This window comes from Podarcis muralis, chromosome 8 (genome assembly GCF_964188315.1).
Source record: "Podarcis muralis chromosome 8, rPodMur119.hap1.1, whole genome shotgun sequence".
In the NCBI taxonomy this organism is placed as follows: Eukaryota; Metazoa; Chordata; class Lepidosauria; order Squamata; family Lacertidae; genus Podarcis; species Podarcis muralis.
In genome coordinates, this window is record NC_135662.1 from 37736191 (window position 1) to 37749274 (window position 13084).

At 41.7% G+C, this 13084-nt stretch overlaps 1 protein-coding gene across 3 annotated transcripts in view; it reads left to right on the forward strand.

Moving 5' to 3' along the window:
- The first annotated feature begins 531 nt into the window (after window positions 1-531).
- The window catches only part of LOC114600594 (kinesin-like protein KIF20A), a 28861-nt gene continuing 16308 nt past the window's right edge, over window positions 532-13084 (forward strand). For 2 of the 3 annotated variants that reach the window (XM_077933000.1, XM_077933002.1), the window contains exons 1-8: window positions 532-3695; window positions 4283-4360; window positions 5385-5504; window positions 6658-6796; window positions 6878-7062; window positions 8949-9045; window positions 9724-9897; window positions 11725-11836. In XM_077933000.1, coding sequence (XP_077789126.1) covers window positions 3585-3695; window positions 4283-4360; window positions 5385-5504; window positions 6658-6796; window positions 6878-7062; window positions 8949-9045; window positions 9724-9897; window positions 11725-11836 — 1016 coding nt within the window. In that variant the 5' untranslated portion in view covers window positions 532-3584. The remainder of the gene's footprint in view (window positions 3696-4282; window positions 4361-5384; window positions 5505-6657; window positions 6797-6877; window positions 7063-8948; window positions 9046-9723; window positions 9898-11724; window positions 11837-13084) is intronic. The other variant, XM_077933001.1, reaches the window with a different exon arrangement.

Here is a 13084-nt window from a genome sequence, read left to right on the forward strand (position 1 = left end):
CCTCCCAACACTGTTCATCTGAACAGAGGTGAGCAGCAGACAGCAGAGCTTGTTCATTGGTTCCTCTATGACAGAAGTAGCTGGTGCTCTCCAGATACTGTTGGAGTACAACTCCCATCATCTCTGCCCATTGGCCATGCTGGCTGGGGCTGATGGGAAAATATGGAGGCTACCCCTGCTCTGGTGGGACGCGGGTGGCGCTGTGGGTTAAACCACAGAGCCTAGGACTTGCCGATCAGAAGGTCAGCGGTTCGAATCCCCGCAACGGGGTGAGCTCCCATTGCTCGGTCTCAGCTCCTGCCAACCTAGCAGTTCGAAAGCACGTCAAAGTGCAAGTAGATAAATAGGTACTGCTCCGGCGGGAAGGTAAATGGCATTTCCGTGCGCTGCTCTGGTTTGCCAGAAGCGGCTTAGTCATGCTGGCCACATGACCCAGAAGCTGTACGCCGGCTCCCTCAGCCAATAAAGCGAGATGAGCGCTGCAACCCCAGAGTCAGTCACGACTGGACCTAATGGTCAGGGGTCCCTTTACCTTTACCCCTGCTCTGTGGGCCAGAGCTCATCTTTATTTTATTCTATCTAGTGTTTCTCCAACCCTCCTGCTTTATGAAATCCTGTTTGCTCAAATATGAGAGCTTCTCTCTGTGTGTGGCAAGACTTAAGGCAGGGATGTAGAACTTGCGACCCACCAAATGCTCTTGGACTCCAATTCCCATCAACCCCAGCCAATATGGCTGTAGTCTCTGGGGTGATGGGAGTTGTAGTTCAGTAACATCTGAAGGAACACATGTTCCCCATCCCTGCCTTAATGGCTTATCTTATGCAGCTGTTTGGTTTCAAGCAGACTCATTTTTGCTCCTTCCTAGGCATAGGACTTCTCAGGGTTGTGGACTTGTCCCATTCCATGTGTTCCTGTTATTGCCATGCTCACATTTGGATTCTCAGAAGTAAGTACTGCTTTACTCAATGGGAGTTGCTTCCAGTTAAGAGTGAATGATATAGCAGTTCTGCAGCCCAACCCTATTAGTGTTTATTCAGAAGCAAGTGCCTCTGAGTTCAATGGGGCTTTACTCCCAACCAAGTGAGTATCCACAGGATTACAACCCTGTGTTTGTTATTGTTTTCAATGGAGAGGTGAGTCACTCTGCCTGCCTCCAATGCAGTTTTGTTCCGTTTAAAACCCAAACCCAAACAAATTCTCTGCCTTCAGGTGTGCTACAGATCTCTGGTGTGTCCACCTGTTGCTCTTGAGTCATTTGGAAAATGGAAATATGGGTTAATTGAGGGGCCTGTGTAGCAGTTTGTTTGTCTGTTCCTCATTGGTCAACAGCCTCTCTATAAAACTTGGGGGAAGGGCATAGTAGGTTTGACTGAAGCAGTAGTAGAAAGCACAATTTGTCTGTGTTAGCAAAGACATAAGAAGCTAGCGGTGTTTGTAGGAGCATTAAAACAGGTATGTATGATGAAAATGTAAAGTTCATGACAGAAAAAAGTTATTTGGTAAAGAAAAACAAGTATGTGTATAAAGACTAAGAATACGGAAAAGTCTGAATGCAGGTATAGGAAGGGTCTAACAGCCTAATTCCATGCATGCTCTTCCTTTAAAAGTAAGTTTGTTTTGTTCAATGGAGCTTTCTCCCAAGTAAGTGAGCAGAAGATTGCAGCAATTTAGCTTGACCCTATTCAATGTTAGATAAACCTAAGAACATTGGAATCAATAGGCCTAAGCTCTCCTTTCAGGATCAAGCTGCAAGTAAAACTAGGTATATGAGTGAAAAGAGGAGGCAATAATGAAACAAAGACATTTTCTTTTTGAAGTAATGTATTGATAGGTGTAAAGTGTTGTGCATATGCAAGTTTAGTTAGTAATTATGTAAGTTTTCAGAACCAAGAGCTAATTCTTTTTATCTCACATTCTGGGAATTTGTGTTTTTTATGGGAGGCAATTGAAATACAGTTTTTTGCCAGCTCAGGAGTGCTGTTTACCATGCCTTTATCTTCCTGCTTGAGAAAAGAATAGGTTTGTTAGTACAGGTGCCATGAACTTTGTGCATGCACTGAACTACTCTTCTACATGCTGAATAGACATTGATGGTGGGTCCAGATTCATTTTCTGACATCATGTACTCATTTTGTAGGCTTCGATATGTCTTTAGTCATTCTGGATCTGTAAAATTAAGAGATTCTTGTTCAGCATCAAAGGCTGGGGGAAGACTGTAGCTCAGGATCGGAGCATCTGTTTTGAGACCGATTGGAGAGCTGATGTCAGTCAGTGTGTAGACAATGCTGAGCTAGGTAGACCAATGATCTGACCCACTAAAAGGCCCTTCCCTATGTTCCAGTGCTGCCTGGCTTAATAGTGAGCCTATTGAGACTTGGTTGCTGCCGATGTGCTTTGTGAACATGGCCACTTATAGCCTGTTCGTGTTCTGGTGAGCAAAAACAAAACCAACAAGAAAACCCTTAATTTCTTGAACGATAGCAAATGTTGAGTTCGGAAGGTGGAACCAGGAAACTGGACTTGAATTCCAGATCTGCCATATACCTGTACTCATTTTTTAAACCTTGACAAATGAGTGGGGAAGGAGCAGTCATTGCTAATACAGTGGTACCTTGGGTTACAGATGCTTCAGATTACAGACTCCGCTAACCCAGAAATAGTACCTCGGGTTAAGAACTTTACCTCAGGATGAGAACAGAAATCATGCGGCAGCAGTGGGAGGCCCCATTAGCTAAAGTGGTACCTCAGGTTAAGCACAGTTTCAGGTTAAGAATGGACCTCCAGAATGAATTAAGCTCTTAACCCGAGGTACTACTGTAGTGATCTTCCTTTAGTGCCTTGTGCTGGCTGTGCTTTTTTCTTGTTTGGAAAGGCTCTGAGAACTAAATTCCTTGTCACCTACTATTACTTTTTGGTTAAAATCCATGTGGGTGGATTTCCTTCAGATAGCAAACATTGAGAATTGTAACATTGGGTTGGATCCAGAGTGAATTAGTTATTTATATCAATGGGACATCCCTTTTTGTTGTTTAGTCATTTAGTCATGTCTGACTCTTCGTGACCCCATGGACCAGAGCACGCCAGGCACTCCTGTCTTCCACTGCCTCCCGCAGTTTGGTCAAACTCATGCTGGTAGCTTCAAGAACACTATCCAACCATCTCGTCCTCTGTCGTCCCCTTCTCCTTATGCCCTCCATCTTTCCCAACATCAGGGTCTTTTCCAGGGAGTATTCTCTTCTCATGAGGTGGCCAAAGTATTGGAGTCTCAGCTTCAGGATCTGTCCTTCCAGTGAGCACTCAGGGCTGATTTCCTTAAGAATGGAGAGGTTTGATCTTCTTGCAGTCCATGGGACTCTCAAGAGTCTCCTCCAGCACCAAGGGACATCCCTTAGTTACACCTAACTTCTCATGCTGATTTCAGTGCAGCCAAAGTAGAACTTAGTTGCTGTAGATACAACCCGTTAACTTCACCAGGAAGTGATCTATTGTCCATAAAATACGTATATATACACTTGTGTCTTGTTTAAAAGTTGGATAGTGTACAGACCTGCTATTTCTTTTCCCCATCTTATACAGCAAAAGAATGAATTGTCAGGAAAGACAAAGAATAACATCCACTGCTGAGAGTATGGCAGAATTGATGTCTATGGACTCGTCAGAAGTATCCAACACCAGAGATGAGCAGGAAGAGGAGGTGGGCTGCTTGCTATTAATTTCATAAGCATTTGTGTAGTTTTCTATTGGTTGTGCATAGAAAATGTTTAGAATGAAAACTCTGTTCCTTTCAAAGACTAAAAACCAATCTGCAATAGACTTCGGCATAGCCATTGACTTATCAATACCAACATGGACAAGCTGACAGGGGTAGTTTTATTTAAAATGTACTATATTAAATGCTAGAAATTTATAAAATGAAGATGCAGCTATTAAAACTTTACAGCTTCCACTCAGTTTTAACTTTGCAGTGAACTAAGTAGGGGAAGTTGGATATGTGCATTTTATTGGCATTTTCACTGAGTTCAAATAGGATTTGCAGGACATATAATACCCTCACTGTGCCACTCTTGGTTAAAAATGCAGTTCTATAATTGTATTCTCAGGGGCGGGAGGGGTGGAGACTATCTGAGTGTTAAAGAGAAGGAAAGTTTTAAGGTGGAGAAGTAATCTTTTTGAGCAGAAGTCAAAGCTTCGGCAAAGCATGAAGACAAATGACAGGATATTGAAGAACTATTTTCAATATTTTCACAATTTCAGCCTTAATTTATTATTCTTTTTTTTAAGGTGATGTATCAGCCACTGAAAGTATACTTGAGAGTGCGGCCCTTTTCTAAGGCAGAGCTTGAAAACAATGAAAACCAGGTTAGTTGTGAAATATGGCATCATTTTTTTAAATCTTTTGTGGGGAATTGCATTCAAAAACAGTTTGGGAAATAGAAATCTTTTACCTATTTTTTGTCTGTAATATGCTGTTTGGTGGTCCTTACTTACCCTTCTCCAAACTCCATCATTACAATGAGGTTACATTGCCTTAGTATGCACATAGTTAGTTTGCTTATACTTGCTGTGAGTCACCCTTCTCAAGATTTGGACACAAACAGCTGGATAAGCATGACATATGTAGTAGTCTAGGTTTTTAGATGATGAAGCTTAGATAACTGTACCACTGAAATGCTCCAATGAGATTGTTAGAAAACTGGCTCTCTTGCACCAGAGCATGGGTAGGCAATGCGGTAACCTTCTGATTTTGTTGGGAGTCCCACTCCCATCAGCCCCAACCAGCATAGTCAGTGATGATAGGAGCTATAGCCCAATACCATCTAGGGAACACCATACCCCTGACCAAACAGTAATGTTTGAAACTTTGCATTTAACTACACTACATCAAAGTGCAGCTTGCACACTGAGGCTGCATGCATACCACACATTTAAAGCACATGACTGTCCCTAAATAATACTGGGAACTATAGTTTAAGGGTGCTGAGCAGGGCCGGCCCACCCAGGAGGCAAGTTGTAGCGGCAGCTTCAGGCTGCATGGGGTAACAGGTCTCCTTGTTTTTGATGTAGATTTCCCCTCGCCCCTTCTAATCTGGTGAGGAGGGGGACACCATTTTTGTGCCAAGTTTTTCTTGGGCTGGTCCTGGTGCTGAGAATTGTAGCTCTGTAAGCGGTGAGCTACAGGTCCCAGGTCCCAGGATTCTTTGGGAGAAGTCACCTGCTTTGAATACACTTGAAAGGTACAGTGTTTACACAGCAGCAGAATCACATGCACCAAAAGGTCACAAAGGAAACCACGTCAGTAAGTGTAAAACCGGTTTGTAGCATGCAATTTAGTAGGCAAAGAAAGTTTTAGGAAACTGGTTAAAATAACTTGTGTGCTCTTAAGGACTGTTTGATTATTGAAAATCAAGAAACAGTGACTCTTCACGCACCCAAATACTCTACTGCTATGAAGAACAGTGAAAAGGGAATTGGACAATCGGCGCATCAGTTCACTTTTACTCAGGTGAGTTCTCCCCCAGGGCCAATTTCGGTGTAAATAAATAAATAAATGTGCATAAAGCAGACTGTATTAGAACACTTGGTGCAGGCTGTTCCTGTTTCTGTAAGTAGTGAGAACTCAGAGCAAAATATAGCTGACTCCCAGACAGATGCACAGGACTTCAGTCTTAAAGTGCACCATTACATTAATTGCATGCTGCTTTCCTGTACTGTATAGTAAAGTTCTTAGAGGTGATTATTCTTTTGATCTTTATACCAATTGTATGGAAAGTGACAGTGGGACAGTGAAAATGGATTCTACGTGCCCTAATGGTGGCTAAGAGACCAATACTGTTGAACTGGAAGAATAGAAATATGATTCCCCTTAAACAGTGGCTTGACAAACATGACAATATTAGCAGCATATGAGCAGACTGCCTATGGACACAGACTTTCTTTGGATAAATATAATGATATTTGTAACAACTTTATACAGAATATATGAGGTTGTTGTTAAAGAAATTTGTGTTAGGATAATAAGACTATACACATTTGAATATTTGTGGAAGCGTAATGGAGTATTTTTCTTTAATTTGAATTTTCACACCCCCCCCCCTTCTCACCACTTTTCAATAAATGAAATTCTTCTAATAAAATATCAATAATACTTTTAAGAGGATTCAGTGGTGCATTGCTCTGAGGATCAAATTGGCTGTGGCATGGTATGACTTGTCATAAGCAAAGCAATTAAACTGCTTTTCTGTGCCAAACTGGATGTAACATGAATCTATAAATAACATATTCTATGGGTTTTTTTTAAACATTGTCAGTAGCTGCTGCAAGTTCTAATTTGGATCAGAATAATTACACTTGGGTTTGGGGGTTAACCCTTCCCCTCCAAGTCATTCCCCATTCTAATCACCCTTTCCCCAAAGTTGCTATTTGCCTCATGGGGAAAACCATATAGGTATCATTTGACTTCATGAGGCAAATGGCAACTCTGTAGGAGAGGGAAGGACTGGTGGTGAGAAAACGTTAAGCTCCATGGTCCCAGCTTGAAGTAGGCCCCTATAGATGCTGCTATTAACACTTCAGTTAGTCAGAGATCCCACTCACACCTCATGTGTACAGTTTGCTCCTCACTGTCCCTGCAAAACTTTTTCCTATTCTCTACTTAGGTGTTTGGACCAGAGACTTCTCAAAGTGAATTTTTTGAAGGCACAATGAATGACATAGTAAAAACTTGTATCAACGGAGTGAATGGACTTGTGTTTACCTATGGTGTGACTAACGCAGGCAAAAGTTTCACAGTTCAAGGTATCCAATTATTCTTCATGGGGTCAAATACAAAAGATCTAACAATGGCATGTATTGAAAAGAGGCTCATTGTTTCTGCAGGCTGCTCAAAAGACGGTGGTATCCTTCCCCGCTCTCTTGATCTCATATTTAACCATGTAAGGGGAAGACAGTATCCAAAGATGAACATAAAACCATGCTTCAGCAATCTTACCAAGAGGCTAAATGATATGCAGGTTAAGCAAGAAGAATCCATCAAAGCTGCCCTTCTTGCTTCTCTGAAAGAGGTTAGTGGCAAGCACCCTTCCAGATCCTGCTTTGGTGTTTACCATGTCTTAAAATTCACACAATGTAGAACTACTCATTCCTCGGAAACCCCAACAACAAATTCATATAAGCCTCTCAAGGGGCTTGGTTTAAGGGGGTTCTGGACTATAGCTCTGCTGTAGTTCTTTGGGTTAGATTATGTGGGGTGGAAACACCGCAGAAAACAGTGGCAGAGGTGGGCACTGGTTTATAGCCATCTTATTTTCCCCAGAATTCTTCTGGATCCTGAGATAGCCACCTAACCTTGCACTTCTCTTTGAAACACTGGGACATCTTTGAAAAATGTGGATGAGATTAAAATGTTTTGGAAAGGAGGTTGGCACCACTAGTTATGGGGCTTTATGGGAGCTGTTGGCTCCAGCATTGTCACATTATGCTGATGGAGAGCAGGTTCTCAAGCTTCCGAGTGCAAATGAGGTGGTGGCCTTGCTTCTCATAACTGTAAGAAAGGCACTGGGGCCTAATTTGGTTAGTAGAATGTCTGTCATCTGGTGGGAGGGCCTTAAGTGTTGTGCTCTGGAATTGGCCCATCCCTTCGGGGGTTCAGTTCAGTTCAGTTAGATGGAGGGCCAAGTTTGGCCATCACTGAGTTAGAGAAACCAACTGTCATTCTTGCCTCAGGGTGTTGTTTTAATTTATCTCAGACAGTATGTTATTGTGTTACAATTTTCTTTATTATTAAAACTTTGTTTGACGTATACATGAGCCGCTTACTATACTGAAAGAAAAGAAACTGATGAAGAATGGTGGAATATCCTGTACTGTGTGAGTGAGGAGATATTCCCAGTTTGATAGGAGAATTGGTATTTTTTAATCACCCCCTCCCTCCACAACAAAAAACATCCACAGAGAAGGCTTGCATGCTTGTTTTAAAGTGATTGTTCTGTAAGATGCTTCTGAAAGGTTGGAAAGAAAGTAATTTATAAATAAATACTCTGATTTTTCTTTTCTTCATTTGAGACCACTTCCGAAAGCAGGAAACATGCATGACTGGTGTTTTCAGCTTCTTGTGCATTTATGCACTCATGCCACTGCTGTGCATGTTGTGTGCAACAAGTTGGCTTTATTCTCCTAGTCTTATGCATTTCCAAGGTGCGGTATTTCTGATTGCTGAATCATGCTGTTCACTTCAGGAGGAATCTTTAGCTATTATGATAATGCAGCAGAGCTTTCAATGGAACTTCTCAAAGCATTTTGCTGTTTGGCATGAAGGTCTACAGAAGGAAGGAAGAAATAAGATAAATGGATTTCTTCTCAATCCCTTAGGTCAGGGGTGGGGAATCTGTGGCCCTCCAGATGTTCCGGGACACCTGTACCCATCAGCCAAGTCAGCATAGTCAGGAATAATGGAAGTTGTAGTTCAAGCAACATCTGGAGGGCCACAACATACTTTCCCTTTCTTACCTGTCTTTTTCAGTCTCAACCAAAGTCTGAGTTTCATCTTGAATTCTTCTTGGTGATGAAAGTGTTTCTCTTCAACCAGGCATTTGGCTGTTTAACATTCTATAGTTTTAAAAATGTGTTTGTGGGAGGGAGGTTATTGGTTTGTTTTTGTTTTATTATATATTTTGTATTCTCATTTTGTATTTTCCTGTTGTGAACCTCTCGGGATATTTGGGTGAAGGGTGGTATACAGATTTAATTATTATTATTAATCATAATCTCAAAAAATGCACTTACCTTGAATTGTTGTGAATATCCCATTCGAAATTGATTTAATTAGAAACTATACCAGTTGCTTTGTTTTTAAAAAACTTAATTGGTGGATAGCTTGCCTCCTGTAGAAATTAAAAGATGTGAATACAGAGGCAGCAACATAACCTTGACATTTTTGTATTTCATCAAGGATACTGAAAATACTTCAAAGTCTATCACATCTTCAAGTGCATCAGGCTCAACTTCTAGTAGCTGTAGCTCACCAAGTTTTGTTTTGAATGAATCAGGTAATGGGTGAATATTTGTGGTTAAAAATACATATAAAATTGTGTAAAATGGTCGCTATAGCATTGCTTACTAATCATATAAAAACAGGATTGATTTTTGTAGGATATTGGGGAAAGAATATCCCTATGTTTATTTATTAAAATATTTGTATATTGACTTTCATATGTAATATCACAAAATAATATGATTAAATTCAGAGCAGGCATTTAAAAGAACCCAGCTGGTACTGATGTTTAGCAAAGGCCTCCAGGAATAAATGTGTTTCCAGCATGTGCCAAAGTCGTCAGAGAGGGAGGTGGGACCACAGGAAGGGCATTGCTGTTGAAAAGACCCCCCTCCTGGTCACCACTAAGTGAATCACCGGGAGGCACAATGCAACCAGGAGCACCTCATCCAATGATTTTAGTGCAATAATGTGTAGTAATGCAAAAGTATGTGCCTTGCTCCAAATGCTTAAACCAAAATGGTGCAATATCTGTCCTGGGAGGAACTATCCATAAATGAGAACAAAAATAGCTGTAAATTCTGCTGCTGTAAGTTGTCTTAAACTGTTTCTGATACTGTGTTTTAATGTTGGAACGCGACCTTAGGGCAAAGGGCAGTTAAATAAATTTAACCTTACAATAAACAACAGGCATTACAGTTACTCCCTTTATTCACCATCCTTGAATGTTTAGATTCTGAGGTTTATACCAAGTGCCCCAGGACCCTAGCATCTGTCTGGGTTTCTTTCTTTGAAATCTACAATGAGTACATCTATGACCTACTGGATGTAGTGCCTGCATCGAAGAATCAGAAGCGCAAAGTTTTAAGGATATGCGAAGATCAGGGAGGAAACTCTTACGTAAAAGGTAATGCAGCAACTTTGGTGGTACTGCTTCAAAGGAATAATTACTCTTTGGGTCTAATTATCTCAAGAATCCATCTAGCCCAGAGGTTTTCAACCTTTTTTGAATCCACGGATCCCTTAACCAACTACATTTCTTTCTGTGGCACCCCTGTGGGGATCAGGAGCCCAGTTATGCCACCGCTTGCCTGCAGAGCTGGCAGCCTCTCACCCTCTTCAAACACCCTCCCTTGTGGAGTGTTCCCTCAGCCTCCTCTCCTCTCTCCTTGGGAGTCCTCTGGGCAGCAGCTGCTGCCATCCCTGGTCTCTGAGCTGCCCCTCCTCCGTTGCCCCAAAGAGAGGCTCTCTCAGAGGCACCATTCGCCTGCAGAGTCTACAGCCAGGGCTGATTCAATAAACAGCTGTGCAAGCCTTTGGGAGGCAGAGATGCAAGAGGGTGTCAAAGGAGGCAGGTAAGGAAAGAGGGACAGAGGCCAGCGTTGCCCGTGGCACCCCTGACTATCATTCATGGCACGCTGGTTGAAAACCACTGATCTAGCCAAATACAGTGGTACCTCGGGTTAAGTACTTAATTCGTTCTGGAGGTCCGTTCTTAACCTGAAACTGTTCTTAACCTGAAGCACCACTTTAGCTAATCGGGCCTCCTGCTGCTGCTGCACCGCTGGAGCACGATTTCTGTTCACATCCTGAAGCAAAGTTCTTAACCCGAGGTACTATTTGTGGGTTAGCGGAGTCTGTAACCTGGAGTGTATGTAACCTGAGGTACCACTGTACTAATTCTTGGACAGTGAACAGCTTCAGCTGCATGGGGAAGCTCTTGACACCAGGGGGCGCAGCTTTCCCACTCTCAGCCAAATTTAGCAAGTAGTTGCAAGACCAAATAAATGTAGAGAATGCACTTGTAAGCCTTGATTTTCATTGTAAATAATCTAAGATGTAATGAAGTTCGCCCATGTTTTTGTTATGTTTTATCTTGAAAAGGTTCCACAGATGGATTGCTCTGAGCTGTTTGGTTATAGTCACTTAATACAGAAGATGGCCAGTTATGGCTCCGTGTGCTTGAGAACGGTTAACCTTCCCCCACCATTTTTATAACATGGCTATTTGTGCTGTTAAGGAGAGCCCGGGGGCATCTGTAGTGCTGGTGGGAGAGTTTCTGAATTCAAAGCCAACACATATCCATTTTCTTCCCTCCCCTATTTCCTACCAGCTTCTTTTAAAGCAGATTAAGAGGTGCGAGATCAGTTATTGATCACCAAAATCTTGTTCATCTTGCATCTAAAAATAATAGTTCTATGCTGCCCCAACTCGTGAAGACAGACATGTATTTAAAAATATGCCATTTTGTTTATGTATTACTGTTTTTATTCAAAAACCCAAAAATCCATACTTTATATCTGTGGTCTTCCAAATTCTGGTTTGATTCCAGTTTAGTATAATTTTAACAAACAATTTATTGCTTTTTTACATTAGGCGTGGCTATCCTGTGACCTTCCATATGTTGTTGGACTACATTTCCCATCATCCCTGGCTGGGGCTGATGGAAGTTGGAGTCCAAGAACATCTGGAAGGTCACACAGGTGAGCCACCCTTGCTTTAGGCTTCCGCTGTTCCAAATCTTTCTTGGCTCTCCATTATGTTCTCACACTTGGGTTGTAACCTTACACCTACTTATTTATATAAGTAAAACTCCTTGAATTCAGTGGGTCTGATTTCTTGTGTAAGCAAGAAGAAGAGTGCTGTATGCTGTAAATGTGCCAAAATGTTTACATACTGCTGTTTTTCTGATTGTTGTGCATACTTAATTGTATAAAATACCTTATTTCCCCAGACTTAAAGTGGATCAGTATAAAGAGTACAGATGAGGCCTGCAAAATTCTTAAAGTAGGAAATAAGAACAGAAGTTTGGCATGCACCAGGATGAACCAACAATCAAGCAGAAGGTTTGCGGTCTCATTTTAGATGTTCTTGTTCCTTGAGGTGGTGGTGGTGGTGGTTATTGGGTGGTTGTTGTTTTGGTTTTGATTGTGTATTTTGTGGTTTTATATTTTGATTTTATTTTGCGAACCGCCCTGAGACCTCCTAGTATAGGGCGCTCTATAAATTCAATAAATAATAAGAATAAAATTGAGGCTAATGGCATTACTAAGACCACAATTAACTATGTAGGGTTTTAAACCAGGGGTGGAGAGCATAGTGCTGATAATGACAAGGTTGCAGGTTTGATCTCCGTATGGGGCAGCTGCATATTCCTGCACTGCGGGGGGTTGGACTAGATGATCCTCAGGGTCCCTTCCAACTCTGATTCTATGATTTGTGGGCTCACAAGCCAGTTTTGGCCCATAAGGCCATTTCCCCGACAGCAAGCACACCTGTCCACCAGCTGATGCTGCTGGGTGATGACAGCATTCTTCAAATAGCAGCTCTCTGTGCCCGTGGCAAGTTGGACACCTGGATTTTCCCGTTTTTTATACAGCACTAGGGACTGCTGTTTAGATCAAAACCTTAAAACCTGCTTGATGTGTGCAAGTCACTAGCAGCACGCAAATGAGGGTGAATTAGTTCATATCCTGTGACAGCAATACCCCTTTCTTGTTACGAGAAGGATACGCTATCTTGGACTTCCTGGCTAGAAGGATCTCTGCTTGTGGAAAAATCAATGATTAATGTTGAGAACTATCTGTTCGTTAATGATCACTCTGCTGCAACTAGTTTGTGTTGCAGTGTTTCCTAGGAGACTTGGAGAAGGAGACTTAGCCCTGCTTAATTGCAGAAGGGGCCTGTCTAGCCCTGATAAATAAACAAGACTAGAACATGGCCATCCACACCCAGAGTCCAGCCATTTTTTGTTTTGGAGAGAGTGTGTGGATATCCTAAACACTGTATTCTTGACCATTGCTCTTTATCCTTTCTACTGGCACTAGATTTATTCTGGAATCTAGCTGCCAATTTTCAAGGTTACTTTGTATTTGGTGTGTTGGTTTTTATTTTTATTTTTACATAATCTAATTTAAAGAAAAAGTAATATATCGCCTTAACCGTAGCCCCTTAATCTCTCTGTAATTAGCTAAAAAAATAAGCATATGGGATATACCCACATGCCAAGTTAATTTCCAAATATTTCCTCCAACTCAGGGAAAGTTTGGAAATTATGGGACTTTTCCCATTTTAGGGGAAATGATGGGACCTCT